General features: G+C 42.6%; 1 protein-coding gene across 1 annotated transcript in view; it reads right to left on the reverse strand.

Annotated features, from left to right (window-relative positions):
• Nucleotides 1–24855, reverse strand: part of LOC138302176 (olfactory protein-like) — a 55576-nt gene that overhangs the window by 13167 nt on the left and 17554 nt on the right. Inside the window, exons 3-5 of the mRNA XM_069242525.1 lie at nt 11991–12058; nt 9503–9616; nt 5959–6060 (exon numbers count right to left, since the gene is read on the reverse strand). Of these exons, the coding sequence (XP_069098626.1) occupies nt 5959–6060; nt 9503–9616; nt 11991–12058 (284 nt within the window). The remainder of the gene's footprint in view (nt 1–5958; nt 6061–9502; nt 9617–11990; nt 12059–24855) is intronic.

The raw sequence follows: 24855 nt of genomic DNA on the forward strand, positions 1-24855 counted from the left end.
AGGCCCCCGCAAGGCTCCCATCCGGCCCGATCTGGCCGGCGACAATGAAGTGCAGGCCCCCTTAGCTGGGGCCCACTGCCCGAGGTCCAAAGCAAGGCCGCTTCCCACTAGGCCACAGAAGGTGGGACCTCTCCAGCCTGCATCTCGAGGGGGCCCGCACCGCAAAGGTTCCACCGCCCTGAGGGCCCCCGCGGACGTCCTCCAAATCGGGCCTCTCTGCCGCCGGTCCCACCTCCAAGACGGAAAAGGCCTCACAGCCGCGATGCCAGGCAGCCACGCGGCACCAACCTAGGCCTGATCCAGGCCCACTACCTCACAGGGGAGGGGGGCTGCGGCCCAGCAAGACCGCCAATGGCCTCTCCTCCTTACTCGACAGGCCGCAGGGGAACTCACCCCCGGGCCCCGCAGCCATCTCCAAGGCGGGAAGGCCCTGTAGCTGCATCGCGTGCCTCCAGGCAGCCACGCGCCGCAAAGAAGCCGTCTGGTCCCGGGCCAGGTTCAGCCCGGGCTCACAACCTCACGGGGGCCATGGTCCGATAAGACTGCCAAGGGCCCCCCCAGCCACCGCCGCCCCTCACCTCTTGCCGACGGGGCCGCAGGGAGAACCCCTCCCCGGCCCCCACAGTAGTTTCGTGGCAGCCCAGCAGCTCCGAGCGTGCCGCTCCGCCTCTGGCCTGGCCAGACACCGGCAGGGCACTCAGCACCCCACCGGCTCCCAAGGCAGCGAGCCAGCAAATGCACGAACCGGGGGGGACCCGGTCCGTTCACAAAGGCCTCCGGCCGGGGGGAGCACCTCCAGCACCTCCGAATCAGGAGAAATTAAGAATGTTAGCCACAAGTCCACCGCTGTGACGGCCAATTTGCCGGCTCGCTAGCTCCGCATCCCCATTTTGCGCTATATGTTAATGTGAAATACATCCTTGCATCAATTTTTGGCTCCAGGATGCATTTAAACAAGTGCACTGCAAAGAACAGCTGTTCACTCTCTGTTCTTAATGTGTGTTCATAGTAAATATTTATAGTGAATCTTGATTCAAAGCAGTCATCAATTCTAGTGTTTTATGGGAAATGGATGCAGTATATACCTTCAATCGCCTTTTTTCTAAGAGTTGGGAACATAAATTCTCACATTTTGGATAGAGAGGTTATTTTTTTATGCAATACTAGAAACAAAAAAGATGTTTCAGAACATATTCTGTTTGATTGTTTATTTTTAAGGGCTCTCATATTTCATTATCTAAAACCAGTTTTAATTAAAAAAGGAAGTAGAGCGCAGGAGGCACCTAAAACAATTTAATAAAATATGTTTTCTTCAGATAGGGTATGTGCAGTGTTTCAAGTTTTAAACGGGATACAAAAGCATAAATATTTTATTGTAATATATTCCTTTCTTGAGCAAATGTTCTATAGATGTAATGATTTTAAACAGTTTGGAATGTTAAGTTCTGTGTTTTATCTATGTATTGGTTATAAAGTGTTTATATAGTATCTTTTAGAGACGTTCAATCTAAATAAACTATTTCCTGAATCTGAATCTATAAAGTCTGATTGGTATTGTGAGAAAACATAACTTTTTGCCCCCATTTTCCTCTTTTTGCTGGTGTTTTCCTGACTTTGATGGTGCCCTGGGTACTGCTAACCAGTCCCAGGGCCTGTGCTCTGTGTAAAATGGATATGCAAATTAGGCTAATTATAATTGGCTAAGTTAACCTACCTATAAGTCCCTAGTATATGGTAGGGCATGTAGGTTTAGGGACCACAGCATAGGTGGTGCACACCTAGGTGCACTGCTGAGGTGCCCAGTGTCATTTTAAAGGCAGGCCTGCCTTGCTGGCTGCTTTTAAATTAAAGTTATATGCAAATTCGACTTTGGAATTAAAGGTACTTCCAAAGTCTTAAACTACCTTATTTTTACATATAAGTCACCCCTAAGGTGTGCCCTATGTGCCCCTAGGGCTGGGTGCCATGTAACTATAAGCAGGGACTTTATAAAAATACTGTAGATTTATAAGCCCTGGTGAGGTAAAAACAGCCAAATTCGTTTTTCCCTCATTGAAGTAAATGGCCTTCATAGGCTAGAATGGGCAGACTTTATTTTAAATTTTAAAGTCTCCTTAAATGTTACATACCAAGAATTTGGTATCAAATTGATTGTTGTAATAAATCCCACAACTTCCAGTTGTTGGATTTAATATAACTTGTTCAGGTAAAAAGTTTAGACTTTACCTAAAAAGTTGCCAATTTCAGCTGTGCATTGTTTTTGCTGCTGTGCTCTGATTGGCCAGCCTGCAGCAGCTTCTGCCAGGCTGCCTTGATGAGGTGTGAAGTGGCCTGACTTCACACAAAAGAATGTGCTTGGGGGAGAGAATCTCCCCTCAGCAGATGGTGAGGCAGGAAGGGGGAGGGCGGCCAAACTGGTCTTCAAAGGCAGAGAAGGACATTTGGAGCACCCAGCAACACCCCCACATCCTGCAACACCAGACAACTAGGTGCCCCCTTGATTAGATTAGGAGAGGGCAGGAGAGGGGTGTGTTTATGATTTTTAGCCACACCAGTGGGTGGGCTCAGCCAGATGTAACCTCCAAAAATCAGATTCAGCCATGTTGGATTTTTGGAGACTGTTGCCTTTTGGGATGGATTTTTGCCACACTTCCCAGGAAGTGGTCATCACAGGGGGACGACCCTGTACCTGATTGGAGAACCAGGGCCCCCCTGCTTTTCACCCAGGAGCAAGGATAAAACTGGCAGACCTGCACCCACGCCTCAGATCCCCTCCAGAATTCAACAAGAAAGGAACTAAAGAAGAAGAAGGACTGCCCTGCTGGACCCCTGGCCTGCACCTGGACCCTGCACTCAGAAGGACTGCACCAGCTGCACACTTGGGCTTCACCACAAGAAGGACTTTGCCTGGCTTCAACTGGTTCAAGGAGGGACTCCCTGTTTGCTACAGGTGAAAAATTGCTAACCAGAGTCCCCTGCACCAACTCCTGAAGAAAGCGACCAGCTGACCACTGTCCAGTGGCCAAAAAGGAGTTTGCGCCAGGTGCATTCTGGGAGTTGAAGTCTGCACCCCCCAAGGACCATCACAGAACTTCTGGACCCTTGGGGTGAGCTGTGGACCCCAAAAGAACCTTAAAAGAACATCTGGGTGAAGCCCCAGAAGTTTGGAAAAGATTTGAGAATTTTTGGAAAAAAGCTCCAGAGAGGGACCGACCCGCCGCGGAAATTCTAGCCGGCTTGCCTCAACCGCGACCCGGCCATGTTCGTGGTTCGTCCCGGTAAAGAAAAACATCCAAAAAAGAGACTAAGTCCGAACTTAAAAAGTTGACCGGGACCTCCCAGCCATCGTATCCGAGAAGGGCTCCATGGACGTCGGATCAAGATCCAGGTTTACCCCGGTCGAAGGATTTTCATCTCGAAAAAACGACTAAGTCCGAAGGTAAAAGTCTCCACCGAGGAAACCCACATCGCGTATCCGGACAAGGGCTCCAGGAGGTCGGATTCAACTGGCAGGTTCGTCCCGGTGAAGAAAAACTTCAAAATAAAGACTAAGTCAGAAGGTAACTTTTTAACCGAGGCCTCCCGCGACCTGTAGCCGAGCAGGGCTCCATCGCGGTCGGCCTGAAAGTTTGACTTTGCCCCGGTCGAGGTGCAACCAGATGACCCGATTGGCGCTTTTTGTTTCTAAGCGCTAGAAAAGTAATAATTCTTTAAAAATTCATATCTCCGGTTCCCCTGAACCGATTTTAATCGTTTTTGTGTCATTTTAAAGATAAAAATATAAACTATTCTTATAAATTCGTTTTGGATTTTTAAACTGTTTCCTGTGTTTTATTTAATTACTGTTTTGTGATATTTGAATGCTTTACACTTTGGGGGTTATTCTAACTTTGGAGGAGTGTTAATCCGTCCCAAAAGTGACGGTAAAGTGACGGATATACCACCAGCCGTATTACGAGTTCCATAGGATATAATGGACTCGTAATACGGCTGGTGGTAAATCCGTCACTTTTCCGTCACTTTTGGGACGGATTAACACCTCCTCCAAAGTTAGAATAACCCCTTTGTCTCCTAAGTTAAGCCTTGACGCTCGTTGCCAAGCTACCAAGGGTTGAGCTGGGATTAATTTACTGAGACCTAACTGTACCTATGTGGAGGTTAGTGGCTTGTTGCTAGGTGTAGGTACCTACCTGCCCTACCAATAACCCATTTTCCAACAGGTATCAATGAAACACTCCTGGGCTACGTAAGTCATCTTTTTACTTGGAGACCTTGCATGATTAAACTCAGTAGCCATTTACTGCAAAAAAAAAACCTGAGTCATGGGTTTCACAGAGGTTGGTTCTCACACCAATATACTACATATATGTAAATAACGATTGGCTGCCTAGTTGCTGTAAGGAAGTGGTCTGTAGAGTCATGTATATGGAGACAATTTCAAGATCTTGATCTTGGCTGAGACATTGGTGATAGAACTGTCCAGTGCTGCCTGAAAGAGAGGTACCTGCACTTTATTATACCTGGAGAATAGGTAGCTATGCCTAAAGATGCATGAAGGACAGCTAGCTGTGTCTTAAGGTGGACTGGCGGTAAGTTGGCTGTACCTTAGGCTGTCTGGAAGACAATCAGCTGTGTATTAGAGATGCCTGGAGGCCAGCTACTTGAGCTTTAAAGCTGATGCTGCCTGGTACACAGCTAGCTGTGTTTTAACACTGCTTAGAAGACAGCTAGCTGTCTCTTAAGCGTACCAGAATCACATCTTGCTGTGCATTCAGTTTGCTTGGAAGTCATCTAGCTGTTCCTTAATGCTGCCTGGTGGGCATCTAGCTGTGCCATAAGACTGACAGTGAGAGGTGTGAGCTTCACGTTTACCTGACATTCATGCTGTTAAAATTCATCATGTGAGAAGCAGAGAGCATGAGAGAGGCTTAAGTTGCAGTTGAAATGGAGGGGAATGTGGACTGGTAGGAGTACTAAGAGAGAAAACATAATATTTTGTAAAATAATCAACATTTTCGAGGACTTTCCAAACTGAGAAGAGGAGAGTGTATGTGTGTTTTAGTCCCAGGTGAAATCCTATAGGCCTTACTATACCCAACTGAAAGTAACTATACCCAACTATTAATCAGAAAATATGTTTACTGGGGGGGTCTAACACCCCATAAACCACCCCCACTGAAACTACACCACTGATAAGAGTGCTTGCAGGTCAGTTAACTGTGCCTTAAGTCTGACAGAACTGACATTCTCTTTCTTGCTCTGTCCCTTCCCTTGGCCATCCCATCCACGTATTCTCTGTTACCGGACCGTCACACTCTATGTTTTCCATTGCAGAATGTGGGGTGATCTCTGATGTGGAGTTCTCATTTTGTTATACTGTTGACAGATATCTTGGATCCATGTATGGAGTAAAACTGATTTGTGGCAAATGGAAGCTTCTCTAACTGTTGGATTGAATATACTTGTGATCTGAAATCTCCCTACGCAGCAGAAAATAAACACAGCAGAAAATAAAGATCAGAAAAAAAAAAAAATGGAACTTTTGAAGAGGCATTTTGTTGTCTTTGTCAGACTATTTACTTAAAGCTGCTCACCTGGCGTCTAGTGATTTAAAAGAATATGTAAGATAAAATGCATTTGTAGTGCAGTGAGCCGCATCATTTATATGATAAGTGATTGCACTTTATCCATTTATCTTCTTGTTATGTTTCCCTAACCGCAAGTGTCTGATTGTTGTATATAGTAATTGGCTTCAGTGCTTTAAACCTGTATTTTAATAACATTTTTCCTATAGTTGCTATGTTGAGGCATAATAATGAATAGAGTGCCCAATTCACCATCCTCAAAAGAATGAGGGGTTGTGTTGGCCTTCAAAGAGCCATCTTTCTTGATTGTATGGCATTTTCCTTTGAATCATGCAATGGCCGTAATGAAACGACCGGCATGCATTGTGCTTACTGTCTCTTGGCAGGTGTGTGGCATCCCCTATTGCGAGCCCGACTGCCGCTATCAGCATCTTGAAGTGTGGTACGGCTTCAGCAGGGATCTCTGGCTTCCTGGCTGCACGCACAAATCATGAAGACAAAACAAACAGTGAGAATGGGATTCAGTCCCAAAAGGTCCAGTTATCACATATTGTAACACCAGTTTACTTGTCTTAGATGGTAACAACCTCACCTTACCAGGGAAAGTCCCTGTAACCCCACTGAGCCTGGGCTATAAACTGCATTTCATATGAAATGGCATACAATATGGAAAGATATATGTAATTTATTACATCAGTGAGATCCTAAATTGATCACTGGAAACTGATCATTATTTTTATCTAGAATTCTTTACACAGTTTATTGTTATCTCACACAGTCCTACCCTTCAATCTATAAACAATTACACATACAAAGTACAATGCAAATTATACATCAACGTATAAGGGATATAATACAAAGTATACATCAACATATAAAAATATATTTGTATATCGACAAAATACTATTGATAAGAAAAGTCCAGAAAAAACTATATAGTGGAATCACACCCGCACTCCAATCTTTCTGCATTATTTATACACAAAGTGGCTGTAAAGCAGTTTCGTAAAGCACAGCCCACATAGTGCTGAGGTAGTTGGAACAAAAGGGCTCTCCAAAGGAGACCTGTCTGCATCTTTTCCTGGGGCCAGATCACCACGGCTGGGGTGGGACTGTGTCCCCCAGACTGCTTTGCTGCATAGAAGACGTTTGCTTTGATAGTGGGATAATACAGAGGTTTGAGAGCCCTTTTGCAGCGGAAATTAAGGTGCCTGATTAAATGGGACAGTATCTTGAAGCTGTATATATATATATATATATATATATATACACTATTTACAAAAGAACCCCCAGCGTTAGTCCGCAGACAGATACTTCTGTATCTTTATCTTACCGTGTCCTGATGAGCCCATTAATTTGAATGGCCGAAACACGTCGACTTACATTTTGAGGAGTTTTGGTTAGAATAAATGAATAGTACACATTAAAAGGGATTCAACTGCAACACATGATTTTGAAGGAAGAATATTTTTCCAACTGTGGTTCAAACTACCTCATTACCATGTGGACTGTGCCTTACGAAACTGCTTTACAGCCACTTTGAGCATAAATAACACAGGCAGATTGGAGTACTGTGGTGATTTGCCACATTATTTTTCTGGACTTTTTTGTTAATAGTATTTTGTCTATAAACATGTATGTTTTTATATGTTGATGTAGATGGTAACAAGGCAGCCTTCAGGAGGGGTGGGTGAATAACTGTAATAAAGAGACATTGTGGGTAGTGTCCCACTCTGCTAAAGAACACAAAACTACTACTGCAAAATGCAGGAGTATATGCATTCTTAAGTCAAGCAAGGACATTTAAAACACTTAAAATACATTGGTGTGGGTGTTCCAAGGAAATCTAATTTATGTGCATGCTCCCTTTGGATTTCGTTAGATTTCATGAATGCTTGACAAGTTTGAAATTATGGAGATTGTAGAGTTTGATCTAAGCTTTAACAATTGATTACATTTGAAAATTGTAAAGTGAAAGTCTGTGCGTAGGGCCCAGAATTTAGAGGGGAAAGACAGATAATAGTTCTCTGCCAGAGAAGTAACTGTTGAATGAAGGGACTGAAGAATTAGGTATGATGGAAATTCAAGACTAAGGGATATGCAATGGAACTGAGAGGAAATGTAACCTACAACGCATGCCCTCTGACCGCCACCCTTCATTGTTGTATGTTAAAACATTTAAAAGTGTTAAGAAGCAGCTGTGAGATGACAGCATACAACAACAAATAGCAACAAACAACTGAGGCATAATTCATATGCCGAGTACAGTTGATTGTTTGCATATATTTGGAGAGCTTGAATGTTTACAAGCAAATTAAATATACAGCCTAGAATTACCTTAGAAAAGCCTTAATCTTGTTAAAGAGGAAATTGTTTAAGGTGGGGGTTTTACCTCTTCTGCAATGAAAGCTACTTTTCTCAGTGACTAACAAGTATAGTAAGTGTTACAATATCATTTTTTCTCTGGCTGTGTGACTGACAGTGCCATGGCTGTGTGTATTACTGGACGTGGAGCTTTGTTATTGATTGGGCTTTTTGCCATTTCAAGGATCTACAACTCAGCAGTGCTAACTCCTGTGCCTTGGAGAATGTTGCACCACTAAGTACCAGATCCTTTGCATTATTTATGAGGTTGAGCTCTATGTCCGAAAGCTACAGCTGGCAAACTTCTGGTAGCTCCTGTGCCCTTGTTTAAAGCCTTGTACCAAAAAAATGGTTACTTTGATTTTTTTTAGAAGTCAAAACACATCATTAGGATTGCTTCTTTCTTTAGTTGGGTTGTAGCAAAATGAAGAAATGCTGTATTTTTATAAAAAGTATTTATTTGAAATGTTTATAATAAGGGGGTGATGAATTATAGTGTGGTAGTAACTATGTGTTCACAGCAGTGAAGGCATATGGGGTAGGAAGTAAGATAGCGCTGAGAAGGAAAGGGTGTATTTAATGCTGTTGAAATTAATATCAAAAAAATGCTTTGACCTAAGTGAGGACAAAGGCTGAATACTGGATCACCCAACAAAGAGGTGGGAATAGAACAGAAGTTAAAAAATATAGCTGGCAAAAGTAAGAATCTCTTTGAAAGAGTAAGATATTGGTCAAAACAACAGATAAAGGTATGGATGCTGGTATGGTGAGATAGGATCCCTACAAGGTGTGCATATTTGATCAAGAGAGGAGAAACACCAAAGAGCAAGATGTAAAAAAAATATTCTTATGACCTCTTCATATTACTAGCAAAACCGTAAAAATACTTAAAGATCATAAAGTTCTGTATGATTTGACTTACCCTTGAAAATCACTATGTTTATGATGCTGTTAAGATTGCCAATACCAGATTTTCACCATTTTGTATTCAAATGTAACTTGGCACACCTTTCCCTTGTAAATGGAAAGTTACCTGCAATTAAAAACTACAACAATGTATGCACTTGCTATACCTGAAAGTACCAGCTCAAAGTACTACGCTGTGGCATTGATGAAAGTAAAGGGGGAATCTCCATGAACTATGTGAAGGATAATAAAGAGAAATGCAACCACCCGTGAATTTGGACTTAAAGCCCTATCCACCAAAACCGGACTTTACAGCAAAAATGAATGCCTCTTCGAAGCAGGCAGAAAGTTTCAGAAAAATTTACTTTCCTCAAACGCTTTCCAACTGTGCATGTGTGATGCACCTTAGAGCACAAACTCAAAATAGAAAAAGTGTTAAACTATGACTAAGCATAGTGTTTGGTACTGAAAGGATAGCTTTCTAGTACAAAGTCTGGGGTTGACATCAGACATGCCTACAGGCTACATGAACTTTGACATTTGTTTTTATATCTTGTCTGGTCTACATTATGTGTGCCTTTAGAGCCGTCTGATTGGTCTGTGAATGTTCATGGGTGTTGTCCTAAGAAGATTCCAAACATACGTACCAAACAGTCTCACCATCTTGCAGGCATCACCGCTTTCTGAGACACTTTGGCTGTACTCCAGGAGACTAACGTCAGAGTCCCCCTCAACAAATCTGATGTCACTCTTCTCGGGATCTAAAAATAATAAGGCAAACTGTAAGAAGTGCGGAGAAAATGGTTACTTATTTCATGAAATTAAACAAAAAGTAATTGTAAGGTAAACAAAAATCTGTAAAATAGGTTAAAAAAAAATAATTAGCATGTCAGAATTAAAATTGCAGATTTGCTAAACATGCTGAAAATAGTATCATTTATCTACCAGAAACTAAAAATAATTTAGAGAGGTGACAGCGAATTTTTAGAAGTCTAACATTATGTTAATCATGGATAGTGTTGAGGTTCAAAAATGGCATCAAGCAATTATATACTCAACTTATTTTATAATTGTATTAATCTCCGTATATTTTAATGAAAAAGTAGAAAATATATTACCAATCACAACCAAAAGCGCATCTTACAATTTCTTGTTTTATACAAAAATTTCTGTTGGAAGGACACTGATAAAGTTTATGCTAGAAAGGTATTAATTAGCCGCTGGCTCTGACTAATTTCAGCTGAGCATGAGTGAGGCAGTGCTGGATGGAAGAGGCAAGGCTTAAGCAGGCCGCTGAATTACTGGTTGGCAACTGCTTTCGGTGCTGACCTGGAGAAAGTTTATATGTGGAAGTAATGGGTTGGAAAGTATATACCAGCCCTCAGCTGAAAACAGACCCAAGGTGGTCCTGAGATTAACTGTTCTTAGTGCATGTGGACAAACGTTACTTATGGAATCGAACAAACAATCTGAAATGCTTGTTTATGATCAATTCATAAAACATGTAATCTTGGGATGCCCAGCATTAAGCCATTCTTTTAAGAATAAAGTGAATTAGAATAATGTAACTCGAATCATCAGTAGTTGTATTTCACTTTTTAAAATGGAAGCTGCAGCCCTTTTCACACTATAATGCTCTGTGGTCATCGTGTACAAAGGCTATAGGGGTGAAAAAACATGTCTGTTATCCTATGCCTGAGCTTGCCTTCCTGTACCTCTCTGCACAAAAAAGGCTTTATAAAGTTATGACACGAATAAAAGCCCTTCCTGTTATGAACCACTTACTGCTGGTTATTGCACCAAATGCAGTATCTGAAGGACTGGACACGAGGGGTCACTGGCACAACCATGGGCCAAATTTATACTTTTTGCCACAAAACTGTACTAACGCAGTTTTGTGGCAAAAAGTTTTGCGCTGGTTGTGTCATTTCACAATGCCAGTCGGGCGCCGTATTTATGGAATGGAGCAAGCTGGCCCTAAACTTGGGCTATCGTCTTAAAAAAGGACCCTATGCAGGTGGGGGTGGCGGTAGAGAAGGAGGGGGGTTGATATGATGTATCCAATAACAGAATTGTAGAAAGATAGTGGTATTGTTGTAATCCACTTTACGAATTACGCAGAGGCAGTTATGGATTTCCTCACCTTACTTCACATTTAGGTCAGTGCCGGCACGGGGGAGAAGCTGGTGCTATTTTTGCCTCCACCTGCTCTTTTCAGGGCTCTGCACAGTCCCTGTTAAACATATTTTGTATTACAAAAACCTAGTCTGTTAATTTTATAGATTCTTGATAAAGCAGGCAATGTCAGCTGCCATTAGATTGTGCCAGAAGCTGAAGTTGACTCAAAATGTGTCCCAAGACAACTTTTTTTATTTTTACAATAACGTGCTTATGCTACCAGTATGCCAGGGCCTGCATGTTTATGATCCAGGCTGCTCAAAAGCTTCTGACAAGCCTGTATGAGGTTACAGTCAGAGGCACCGCAGAAGCTTACAGGTCTACAAAGCTTTAACTAAGAGCCTGTGGTGGAACTGGGGTTGGTGGAAAATTCCACACACTGACATCACTCCATGCACTAGCTCACTCATGCAGGGAATCGGGAAGCACAGGCTGCCACAGTTATGTTTAAGTTTCCATAGTAATTTGAGACCATGCTGTTTGATCCTCCACCCCCAATAACAGGCCATTCAGATGGATGCAAAAGTGTATGCAGTTGGTGTGGACGAAATTTAAATTACACTGCGCGATTTGCATTTTAACTACAAATTACATTATGTTTTACACAAAATTCCCAAAAGTATACAATTTCACCACATTGCAAATTTGTGCTGCTGTTCATGGCAAAAGTATGGTGCAGGAACAACTCAAGCAACCAGAATGCGAGTGGCTGTTGTTCATTGCAGTTGTATTTTCTGCACAATTTTTTAGTCCGAAATGCATCCTCATTTCAAAAATTTAAGCATAGATGCCTTTTTTTTGCTAACATTTAGCTCTAAATGACAGATTTACATTATGCATGATTTTGTGTAATGTTTTATATAATTTTTCTAAAATGTTGCCTATTTCTGCAAAAGGAAATTACACACATTTCTCACACCCATAGTTCAGAATAGACACCCTACAAGTGATATTTACCACTTTGAGTGTAACGGCCAGGTTTGACTGTATGGTAGACCATGTCCATCTTCATGCATCCTGAAGGTCTGGAAAATGACATAAATAAGCATGCATATTATTCAACAAAATATTGTTCTGCAAATTAAAAATAAATAAGTAGGTACCTTGGGCCTGATTATGAGTTTGGATGTCCCAACATGGGACTGCCAAACTCACGGGGAGGACACCACCACCATGGCGGTGGCGTCACCCCCGTCCTATTACAAGATTTCTGACGGTGTGACCTGGCTGACCGGCAGAATCCTTTAAATGGAGCGTTCCCACAGCCAGACCAGTGGGAACAGTGCTACGAGATAGCACTCGGCTCCCTTAAAGGAGCTGATTGCTATCTCGTAGGACAGAGGGGGCCAACCAGCACCCTGGGAATGCCCACTCATTCCCAGGGGGCTGGGCAGGGGTGCTCTGTACTGCCCATGCCATGGGCAGTACAATGGCCCCCCCTGTGGCCCCCAGCACCTGTTCTCTGCCAGCCTTTTCATGGTGGGGAAACAGCCATTGAAAGGCTGGCAGAAAAAAAGGTTGTAATCAGCATGGCAGCACTGAGTTCTGAGCCACCCTTGCTGATTGCAACCTGGACTGTTGTTAGCCCATCAGGATCTTGGGTTCTGGCGGAGACAGCGATCTGTTGCCTGGTCCACGTGCTAAACTTATAATGTGGCAGTCAGACCACCACAGCCACGGTAGCCTGACCTCCACCACGAGTCTGGCAGTCTTGTGACCACCAAACTCATACTCAGACCCCTTGTCGCTAGTTTTAGCGTGTGAGTGCTCACCGGTTCACTAGAGATAACTAATATGATACTGTGAATACATCTCCATGTACTCAATAGTCACAGTGGAGAAGTATGCACTTGCCAATTGTGCCCCGTGGTTAATAGTGTACTAGATATACTAGGTCACAGGTCCTGATGCACTTACTCAGTCCTCCTGAAAAGTATTAGTGTACTTGCTGACTAATCACATTGGGAAAATTAGCACTTACTCACCACCTTTAGTGGATTAGCGTGTTCATGGTCCATCAGTACCTGTAGATATGTGTGCATGTGCTCATTAATTTAAGTAAATATTTATGTCCGTCTCAAAGATCCCACAAAATAATTGTGCATCTGCTCATGAGCACCTGAGGTTAGGAGTACCCATGCTTATTAATAGCAAAGTATAGTGGCCACATTCTTCCTAGAGCTTATGCTTGTTTGTGCATATACTCGCTGCATGTGGTTTTTCTGGGCCAACTCACTATTTCCAATTGACATAGATGTTTCATGTATCGCAGACAACACCTGGGCAGGTTCGGAAGTACTTTAAATCGTATCATTTAGAAGACTTGGTGAACCAAGTATACAGAAACTTGAAAGGGTGTATGCACTTGTAATGCTTCTGGAAAATTATACTTGCTAAAAAGCTCTACGTACAAGTTTCATTTAAAACACTTCTTCAGCCATCAGCCTTCAGTGCAGAAGAAAAGTACAAATATTTACAACGAAAAAATCCCAAAGCAAGAAAGACACTAACATAACACAGATTCATAAGCTAGGTAGGACTGTCCAAATCCAAGAGGACAAACGTACCATTCCATGGATAAAACTCTGGAATGGGCTGCATTCTGAACATTAGGCTGATCACCATGTCTACTTGCCTGGTAAATATTGCACAGGAGAGAAAAAGGGTGTGTTCACCTAGAAACTCCCGTGTGGGGATTTAGGGTGACATTTACGAACTTCAGGTTTTGCGACTCGCAATTTGCGAGTCACAAAACCTGATGTACAACAGTGTCCATGACATTGCTTGCGATTCCCAATGGGTTTGCAAATGACCTACCTCATGAATATTCATGAGGGAGATCCCAATTTGCAACCCCATTGAGAATGGCCACCCTCACAGGGAAGGTGGCCTGCTGCAGACAGCAGACCACCATGTCTGTGACTACTTTTAAATAAAGCAGTTTTTTTTTTAATGCAGCTCGTTTTCCTTAAAGGCAAATGAAATGCATTTCAAAAACAAAAAATGAAAAGTTTACTTTTAATTTTTTCAGAACAGGCAGTGGACCATAGGACCACTGCGTGCTCTCAAAAAAATATTTTTGCTGCCATTCACAGAGTGGAAGGGGTCCCACAGGGAAACTGGTGCTAACTGAGATTGTTTTGCGACCGCATTCGCAGTCACAAAGCAAGCATACGTGGGACTGCGACTTGCAATTAGGAAGGGAATACCTCTTCCTAATTGCGTCAAAACCCCTTTTTGCAATTCGGTAAATAGTTTTCTGAATCGCAAAAATGGGTCTGTACATCCCGAACTGAATTTTGCGCATCACAATCGGGCCGATTCGCTGTTTGCGACGTGCAAAATGCTTCGTACATGTGGTCCTTAACCCCTTAGCTGCTGGGCCTTTTCCCCCCCAGTGCTGAGCCCTTTTTTGGCTATTTGGGGTAGTTCGCGCTTAGGCCTTCATAACTTTTTGTCCACATAAGCTAACCATGCCAAATTTGCGTCCTTTTTTCCCAACATCCTAGGGATTCTAATGGTACCCAGAGTTTGTGGTTTCCCCTGGAGGAGACCAAGAAAATAGCCAAAATACAGTGAAAATCTCGTTTTTTCCAAAAAAATGGGAAAAAAGGGCTGCCGACTAAGGCTTGTGGTTTTTTCCCTGAAATGCCATCAACAAAGGGTTTCTGGTGCTGAAATCACTGTCTTCCCACCTTTCAGGAACGGGCAGACTTGAATCAGAAAACCAAATTTTTCAACACAAATTTGGCATTTTACTGGGACATACCCCATTTTTACTATTTTTGGTGCTTTCAGCCTCCTTCCAGTTAGTGACAGGAATGGTTGTGAAACCAATGCTGGATCCAGGAATGCTAAACATTTCTGAAAACTAGACAAAATTCTGAATTCAGCAAGGGGTCATTTGTGTAGATCCTACAAGGTTTTCCTACAGAAAATAACAGCTGAAATAAAAAAATATTGAAATTGAGCTGAAAACAACAGCCATTTTTCTTTATGTTTTACTCTGTAACTTTTTCCTGCGATGTCAGATTTCCAAAAGCAATATACCGTTTTGTCTGCTGGACTCTTCTGGTTGCTGGGATATAAAGGGCTTGTAGGTTCATCAGGAACCCTAGGTACCCAGAGCCAATAAATAAGCTGCACCCTGCAGTTGGTTTTCATTCTATACTGGGTATACAGCAATTCATTTGCTGAAATATGAAGAGTGGAAAATAGGTATCAAGAAAACCTTTGCATTTCCAAAATGGGCTCAAGATAAGGTTTTGAGGAGTAGTGGTTATTTGCACATCTCTGAATTCCGGGGTGCCCATACTAGCATTTGAACTGCAGGGCATTTCTCAAATAGACGTCTTTTTTACACACTCTCTTATATTTGGAAGGAAAAAATGTAGAGAAAGATAAGGGGCAATAACACTTGTTTTGCTATTCTATGTTCCCCCAAGTCTCCCGATAAAAATGATACCTCACTTGTGTGAGTAGGCCTAGCGCCCGCAACAGGAAATGCCCCAACACACAACGTGGACACATCCCATTTTTTTGACAGACAACAGAGCTGTTTTTTGCAAAGTGCCTAGCTGTGGATTTTGGCCTCTAGCTCAGCCGGCACCTAGGGAAACCTACCAACCCTATGCATTTTTGAAAACTAGAGACTTAGGGGAATCCAAGATGGGGTGACTTGTGGGGCTCTGACCAGGTTCTGTTACCCAGAATCCTTTGCAAACCTCAAAACGTGACTAAAAAAACAAATTTTCCTCTCATTTCGGTGACAGAAAGTTCTGGAATCTGAGAGGCGGCACAAATTTCCTTCCACGCAGCGTTCCCCCAAGTCTCCTGATAAAAATGATACCTCACTTGTGTGGGTAGGCCTAGCGCCCGCGACAGGAAATGCCCCAAAACACAACGTGGACACATCACATTTTTTGACAGAATACAGAGCTGTTTTTTGCAAAGTGCCTACCTGTAGGTTTTGGTCTCTAGCTCAGCCGGCACATAGGGAAACCTACCAAACCTGTGCATTTTTGAAAACTAGAGACCTAGGGGAATCCAAGATGGGGTGACTTGTGGGGCTCTGACCAGGTTCTGTTACCCAGAATCCTTTGCAAACCTCAAAAAGTGGCTAAAAAAATCAAGTTTTCCTCACATTTCGGTGACAGAAAGTTCTGGAATCTGAGAGGAGCCACAAATTTCCTTCCACCCAGTGTTCCCCGAGTCTACCGATAAAAATGATACCTCACTTGTGTGGGTAGGCCTAGTGCCCGCAACAGGAAATGTCCCAAAACACAACGTGGACACATCCCATTTTTTGACAGAAAACACAGCTGTTCTTTCCAAAGTGCCTACCTGTAGATTTTGGCCTGCAGCTCAGCCGGCATATAGGGAAACCTACCAACCCTATGCATTTTTGAAAACTAGAGACCTAAGGGAATCCAAGATGGGGTGACTTGTGGGGCTCTGACCAGGTTCTGTTACCCATAATCCTTTGCAAACCTCAAAAAGTGGCTAAAAAACAAGTTTTCCTCACATTTCGGTGACAGAAAGTTCTGGAATCTGAGAGGAGTGATAGAGCGTTCCGTACTAATAATTTACCTGTATTTGGACGCTCTTTAGGCCGATGAATCTTTTGGCTAAGTGGGACCCTCTCCACCCTTAATCAGTCAATTTCATTAAATCAATAATCAATAACGAACATAAGCAATGCCCTGGTCAACATAACACTTAACAATTAATCCAGAATACATTTCGACGAACCCTGACCTTTCAGTCAGGAATAACCACACCAGTTTATTCAAAGTTAGTGAATTTATTTCCCTATATTAACAAAGCTAGCACAATATAGATGTGTCTCAACACCAAATGATAAACATAAATGAACATTAATAGCTGTCCATAACGGCGAAACAGGTGCAATCTATGCAGCATTTGAATACCAAGGCATTCGATAATAGCAATGCAAATCACCAATACTATAATCTGTAATGAACTAATTGCATACATTTAGTCAGCATAACAAGGTCTCAAATTGCATCGTGCAACAAAAGGAATCCTCTTCTAACCTCAAATTAGCATCAGCATGTGGGACTTCATGCAAAAACAATTTAGCAACAATAATTTGGAAAACTCCTAACTAGGGCTCTTATCAAAAATCAGCAGTTGGTTACCTAAAAGAAACACAATGCAATTGTACAATTTCCTTTCATATTTACCAATTACGATCAGCATACAAGGAAGTCTTCGTCTCACAGGTACCGTTTCTCGATCAGCATGGGACGGGGCAAGGGGCAAGGTGGACGGGGCAGTTGCCTCACGGCGGCAAGATAAAACTACTACTTCATGCAAGGGATCAAAGTTAAAGTCTCTAGGGCAAGAATCATTTAAAGTCTCTTTCTCTCGATTAGAGAAAGAATCAAAGTCGCTTTCAAAATGGCGTCGCAGCAAGGTGGGCCATGATGGCTACGAAATGGCGCAATGTCGGGTAATAGCTGGTAATGGCTGTAATGGCTGTAAATGGCTACTTTCTTCTCGTGCACCTGGTTTAAATAGACAACAGTTCAAATCCAGTAGGGTCTTCCATTGGAGGGTTCATAGGTTGGCTTCATATTGTCCAATCAAAAACAACAGTTCTCAAGCTTTTACTTAAGCATTTATTATCCTTGGAGACGGGTACGTAAGTTGCAACATTTTATACCAATTAACTCACTTTCAGAGCCTCCATTGTTCGCACCTGCAGATTGACCTTGGAGCAAAGAGAAAAATGCCAGGCTGGCACGAAACCTTAAGATAAGCATGTGAACGATCTCAGTGAAAAAGTACAGCTTCAAGCAAAAATACACGTTTATGAGCATCTAAACCGTGAGACTAGGCAACTAGGCCGAAGCCTCCGCTAAAGTTATGCTAAGTTAAAACATTTCAAACAAGCAAATCGTAGCACACGTTTATGATTATGTCGGATTAGTGCAATTCTAATACACCACGTTATATAAAGCACGCTTATAAATGTTGGCAAACTACTCTGAGGGCACATTTTGTCCCCGTACAATCTTTATTAGTTCGGTTAAAGTCACACATGATTATTTCAACACTACGTTTATGCGCTAATAAATGTAAAACCTTCATTTCAGCTTCATCAATCCCTCCTCTGATGACTACTTGTCATCACACAAACTATTCCCACAAATTTTATTCCATTAACATTCTGTCAGTTCTCTTTTCCTTTTAATTCCCCTAGTTTTTGCTTTGTATTCTTCTGCCATTCTTTTCATCATTTTCTCTTCCTTCCTTCTCTTAATTCTCTCCATTATCATTATTATTCCTCTTTTTATTCCCCAAATTCCAAATATGCAAATCAGAACTATTAGAATTCCCTGTATTATCTTTAGTAATATTCCATTCCAAATTCCCCCAATCCAATTTCCCACTGAAGCAAGTCCTTTTCCAACCTTCTCCCACACTCCTGGTTCTTTCAGTTCCTTCAAATCTGCACTCTCTTTTGTTAGATTAGGAGGCATAGTTTTAATTTTCACACTGTTGTCGGGAATATACGTGCAACAGTGGCGCGCACCAAGCATTTTGCAAACGCCGCCATCCTTTGCTAAAAGAATGTCTAAGGCAAGCCTGTTTTGAAGAGTCATAGCTCTTTCCGCTGCAAGTTCAGCATCTATCAGGATTATAGCACCTGAAAACTTTGTCAACATGTTATCCACTATAGTAGACAACTTTCTTATTTTGATGGAATTCAACACAACTCCCAATGAAGGAATCATGGCTCCAAATATATCTCCTACCACAGCAGCTGCGGTCTCTCTTTTCTGGATACGATGGGATCCAGATATCTTTTGAATCATCGATAGGTCATCCAGTTGATAAACTTTTGGGAACACTATACCCAAATAACATCTCCCCCACCATCCCTTTGGAAGACGATAATAGGCATTATACCCACAAATGTAATATACACCTGGAATGACAGGGTCAAGTCCGTTCATCATGAATGTCCATTTGGCCTTAAAGATAAACGTATGTTTACACTCACTCGCTCCTACAAAAATGTTGTCATAATAAGATTCACCTCGATATATACAAAATTTCCCTACATGCCAAGCATCTAAAGCTATTCTCCCTTGTGTTTTTATTGCGGCAAAATCATAATTATCTACTGAAGTCCTCTTATGTAGCTCTTTTTCTAATTTCGCATTCATTTGTGCCCTTCTATCATCTGTGCGATCTAAAAAGCTTATTTCTACTGCAGAGAGCGAGCAGGTAAGGTTTTCCCTATGAGCGTGAGCCGTTTCAAAAGGTTGCATTGGCTCGAAAAATTCCCTCATTATTTTAGCATCCCAATCTTTAGCAATCTGGCTTAGCTGCGCTATTATAGGAACATAAGCAAAGGTAACATCATAATTTGAGTAAAAATACTGTATGTTAGTTTGACCATAAAATCTAGACATTACTATACTACATGTAATCCCGTATGTAAGAGGCATGTGGTGATAAGTCACCCCTTCCTTTACTGATGTCGGTATCTGTGTACACACATAACAATCTTTCGCATCCATAGTCTCAACATATTCTGTTAATAAGCGATAGAAAACATTATACGAAAGCTCTTTCTTATCATGCAAGTGTCTCTCATCTAATTCTAGTCTTTTCAGTGCAGTTAGTTCAGTGACAGTAACAGGAGCAAAAGTAGAAGCATCAATTCTTTCATTCTCACTCTTTCCATGCATTGCAAGCACTATTGCCATTATTATTAGTACACATGCAATTATCAAGCCTATACACGCATATTTACAATATTTCTTTCTACTGTTTTGCGTCATGATCTGTATAGAATCAGAGAGCTAGAAGCACCTATAAGGAAACTATTTAGCAATTCAGTTACAAAGCTGAACGAGCGCAATGTTCACACAGTTTTCTTCAAGAGGCCAGTCACTTCTCGGTTAGCAGCATTTGTCTCGATTCGGCAATAACTCAGTCTTTATCAGTTCAGCAAAAGTCTCATCCGGTTTAGCAATGTCTCAGCTGGTTGTTTGTATCACGTTGGATTGTAGCAAGCAATATCATTTATTACCCTTTCAATCGACAGAGTCCATAAAACTTTTCTTTTCTATTGGTATCTCTTCTTCTTCGTTCTCAAGGCTTAGAGATACAAATTCGTCAGTCCAATCGTCATTGACTGCATAGGCCCATTCTGGACCGGAATATCTCCTGTTCGGTATCCTTTTCCTTTTCAATTTTGCTTCTCTTTTCGATTCTGCCTCGCTGGTACTTTCCTCTTTGGCCAAGTCTTTTCCTTCACTTGAGGATGGTACCACGACAGACACTTCCTTTCTTTTCTCTTTCACTTTTGGCCTTTCTTCGTCGTTCAAATTTTCTTTAGTCCTCTGTTTTATTGGTGATATACTTAGTCTTCTCTTTGCACCATGTCCATTTGATGGACCTGCGATCTTTTCTGTGGAAGCTTGAACTGTTTCGTTCTGTTCTACCTTGTCCCCTCCTTCTGGGGAATCAATCACGTTCTCTTTTTCTTTTTCTGTATCGTTTGTTTCTGGGAAAGCCCTCCTCTGATCAGGCTCTCCTGCTTTTTCACCTTTTTCGAGCCCTTCGTCACTGTTACTTTCGTCAGGCTCTTTATCACTTTCAGCTGCTTCAGGTTCTTTGTCACCTTCAGCTGCTTCAGGCTCTTTGCTACCCTCAGCTGCTTCAGGTTCTTTGTCACCTTCAGCTGCTTCGTCGCTGTCTCAGGTTTCTCCTTGGTCTTCCCCAAGTGAGTCTGTTGCTTCGTCCTCAGAGAATGTTTCCCTCTCTTCTGTTCCTGCCTGTTCGCTTTCAGTTCGGTTTTGCTCTGTCTCAGCACTCAGCACTGTTTTATCAGGCACTGGCAGTTTCAGTGCTTCAACTTCCTCATCTGTGGGACACAACACTTTCTTTGTGTGACTGGCGTGAATCCAGTTGGGAACCCCCGCACACTTCACAGCGGTAGTTGTCGTCAGGATCACTTGGAAAGGGCCTTTCCAACGGGGTTCCAGACACGACTTCCTCACGTGCTTCTTTACCACGACCCAGTCACCTGCTTTCAGTGCGTGTCCTGGACCTTGGATCGGTGGCAAGGTGGTTGCTTCCACCTGGTGAGAGAAAGAGCGAACCACGTCAGATAGACCCTTGCAGTAGTCTAACACCATATCATCTGTAATATTCAAAAGCGCGTTTGCGGGAACTGCAGGAAGTCTCATAGCCCTGCCCATGAGAATTTCGTGCGGAGACAATCCAGTCTTTCTATCAGGGGTGTTTCTCATTGACATTAGCACCAAGGGCAATGCGTCAGGCCATTTCAAATTTGTCGATGCACATATTTTCGCCATTCTTGATTTCAGTGTACCATTCATCTGCTCCACCAGTCCTGATGCTTCAGGGCGATAGCTACAATGCAGTTTTTGCTCAATGTTCAGCGCTTCGCAAAGTAACTTTATCACCTCGTTATTGAAGTGGCTTCCCCTATCTGATTCTAAAGAGATCGGGAATCCGAAACGTGGTATCAACTCTCTCAACAATAGCTTTGCAACTGTAAGCCTGTCATTTCTACGTGTGGGGTATGCCTCAATCCAGTGACTAAAAATGCACACAATCACCAACACATACTTTAGACCTCCATGCACAGGCATCTCAATGAAGTCCATCTGCATCCTACTAAATGGGCCACTGGCCCTGCCAATGTGGCTCGCGTTCACAACTGTTCCCTTTCCTGGGTTCATCTGCTGGCAAGTGACACATCGATGGCAAACTGCTTCTGCAGCTTGACGAAATCTGGGGTTAAACCAATCAGTTTTGAACAATCTTACCATGGCATCTCTCCCTAGGTGAGCTTGCCCATGATAGAACCGCGCAAGCTGTGATAAGAGACTATTTGGCAAAACAAATTTTCCCTCATTTGAAACCCATAACTCGTCTGGTCTCTTTATACATTGTGATTTAATCCAGGAATCTCTTTCATCCTCCCTGACGTTATTCTGTAATGCTTTTAATTCATCTATTGTATCTACGACCTTCAAGGCAAATGCTTCAGCTGGTTCGAGTTCTGGTTCACTTATCGAATTCCATTCATCTCTGAGTAATATACAGTTCAAGGCACAAAATCTTGCGACTTGATCCGCATATGCATTTCCCAGAGAAACATAGTCCTGTCCTTTTGTATGAGCACTACACTTTACCACTGCAACTTCCGCTGGCATTTGAATGGCGTGTAACAATTCCCTTATTCTTTCTCCGTTTTTCACTGGGGATCCTGAAGAAGTCAGGAAACCTCTCTGTGACCATAGTTGTCCAAAATCGTGCACAATCCCAAACCCGTACTGACTATCAGTGTAAATGGTGACTTTCATCAATGCAGACAGCTGACATGCTCTTGTAAGGGCTACAAGTTCTGCTACTTGTGCAGAATAGACTCCTTGAAGCCAGGACGCTTCCAAGACACCTGTTACAGTACATACAGCATATCCTGCTTTCAAAATTCCCATCCCATCTCTTTGACATGAACCATCAACGAAAACAATTTGGTCATTTTCATCAAGCTTAGTATCCTTAATGTCAGGTCGAGGTTTTGTGCAAAATTCAGTCACCTGAAGGCAGTCATGCTCGACGTCTTCAGCGTTCTCAATTTCAGCATTTTCTCCAGGAAGCAAGGTTGCTGGATTCAACGTAGTGCACCTTTTCAGCTGCACGTTCGGTGAGCCCAGAATTATCGTTTCATACCTTGTGAGTCTTGCTCCAGTCATGTGTTGCGTTCAGGAGCGGGTCAAAAGTATCTCAACTGAGTGAGGGACCATGACTGTTACTGGGTGTCCCATCACTATTCCTTCACTCTGGGTGAGGCTGATACCAACTGCTGCTACGGCGCGCAAACACCCGGGAAGTGCTGCTGCAACCGGATCCAAAGTAGCTGAAAAATACGCTACTGGTCTGTTTATGCCACCATGGGCTTGAGTCAAGACAGACAAAGAACATGCATCACGTTCATGACAAAACAATGTGAAAGGCTTTGTGTAATCAGGCATACCTAAAGCTGGAGCCCTGCACATGCATTCTTTCAATTCGATAAAAGCATCCATCTCATCTCCTTTCAACTCAATTTGATCCAAGACATCCTTCTGGGTCAGCTTCAGTAAAGGCTTTGCTAGAGTTGAGAAGTTGGGAATCCACTGGTGACAGTAGCTCACCATCCCCAAAAACTTCCTCACCTCCTTCCTTGTTTTTGGTGGACTCATTTGAAGTACACTTGTTATTCTTTCCTTCATTATTCTCCGTGACCCTTTCTCTATCTGGTGACCCAAGTATTTCACTTTCTTCTGACAGAACTGCAATTTGGAAGGAGACACCTTATGTCCATTCCTTCCCAAATGGTTCAACAGAGCAATGGTATCGGCTGTGCAGCCACTTTCTGTCTTTGATGCAATCAGTAAGTCATCAATGTACTGTACTAGGGTTGACTCGAATGGCAATTCTAATGCTTCCAAATCTTTCTTTAGAATCTGATTGAAGATTGACGGTGACTCAGAAAACCCTTGAGGAATTCGACACCAACTGTACACTCTGTCTAAGAATTTGAAACAAAAGAGGAATTGGCTGTCCTCATGAAGAGGCACCGAAAAGAATGCTTGTGACAAGTCGATGACTGAGAACCACTCAGCATCGCAAGGGACTTGAAACATTATCACAGTTGGATTTGGTACGACAGGGCAACACTTGACTATGATGTCATTTATTTTCCTCAAGTCCTGCACAATTCGGACCTTTCCACTTGGCTTTATTAGTCCCATGATTGGTGAATTACATGGACTGCTTAACACTTCTTTCAGTACTCCCTGTTTTACAAATTCGTCAATGAGTTGGGCAACTTTCATGAGGGTGTCTTGTGCCATGTGGTATTGTGGGGTCTGGGGAAAGGTTGCATTGGGCTTTACAGTTACTTTCACTGGTTCCACTCCTTTCATCAATCCCACCTCTTTCCCTGTCATATCCCACACTTCCTTTCCGACTGTTTCCCGTAATTCAGCTTGAATATCTTCTTCAGTTATCATCGGGAAAAGACAAATCAGAGGATACTCTTCATCAACAGTTTCCATCTCATCCCCCTCTACACTGTCCTCTTCTTCCCCATCACTGCTCGTCTGAATTTTTATTCCCTCTTTCGAACACATAATCGAGCAACCCAATTTGCACAATAGGTCTCTCCCTAACAGTGCTATCGGGCTTGAGTCACATACCACAAACTGATGTAACCCTTGATAGTTACCGATGCTGACTGGTACCGGATCTGTTATTGGGTTTGTCAGGTGCCTGTTTGCTACTCCCACCACTTGAACTGTCCTTCCTGAGAGTAGCAAATTTGGTACTTCAATGCTCTTAACAGTTGAACGTGTGGCTCCTGTGTCAACCAAGAATGAGACACGATGACCCATTACTCTTCCCTCCACGTACGGACCCTTTTGATCAACTTCCAAGGATGCTGCAAGCACACAATCTCCTTCTTCCCCTGAACTTTCACTCTCCCATACATTGTTTATTCCACTCTCACTGTGTAGTGGGAACTGTTGTACGGTGCCATTTGTATTCATTACCTGACCCGAGACCTGTGGAGGAACCATCACTTGCTGCTGACTCATTGGTGCCAATGGTATTTGCATTTGCTGATTAGGTACCATGGGAAACTGCTGTTGCATTGGCTGCATTTGCGTCATCTGCATACGGGGCATCTGCATCTGCTGCGGCTGCATAGGTTGTAATCCCTGCAACTGATTTACAGTCTGAAAATTTGGGTTTGGACCTC

This window comes from Pleurodeles waltl, chromosome 6 (assembly GCF_031143425.1).
Source record: "Pleurodeles waltl isolate 20211129_DDA chromosome 6, aPleWal1.hap1.20221129, whole genome shotgun sequence".
NCBI lineage: Eukaryota > Metazoa > Chordata > Amphibia > Caudata > Salamandridae > Pleurodeles > Pleurodeles waltl.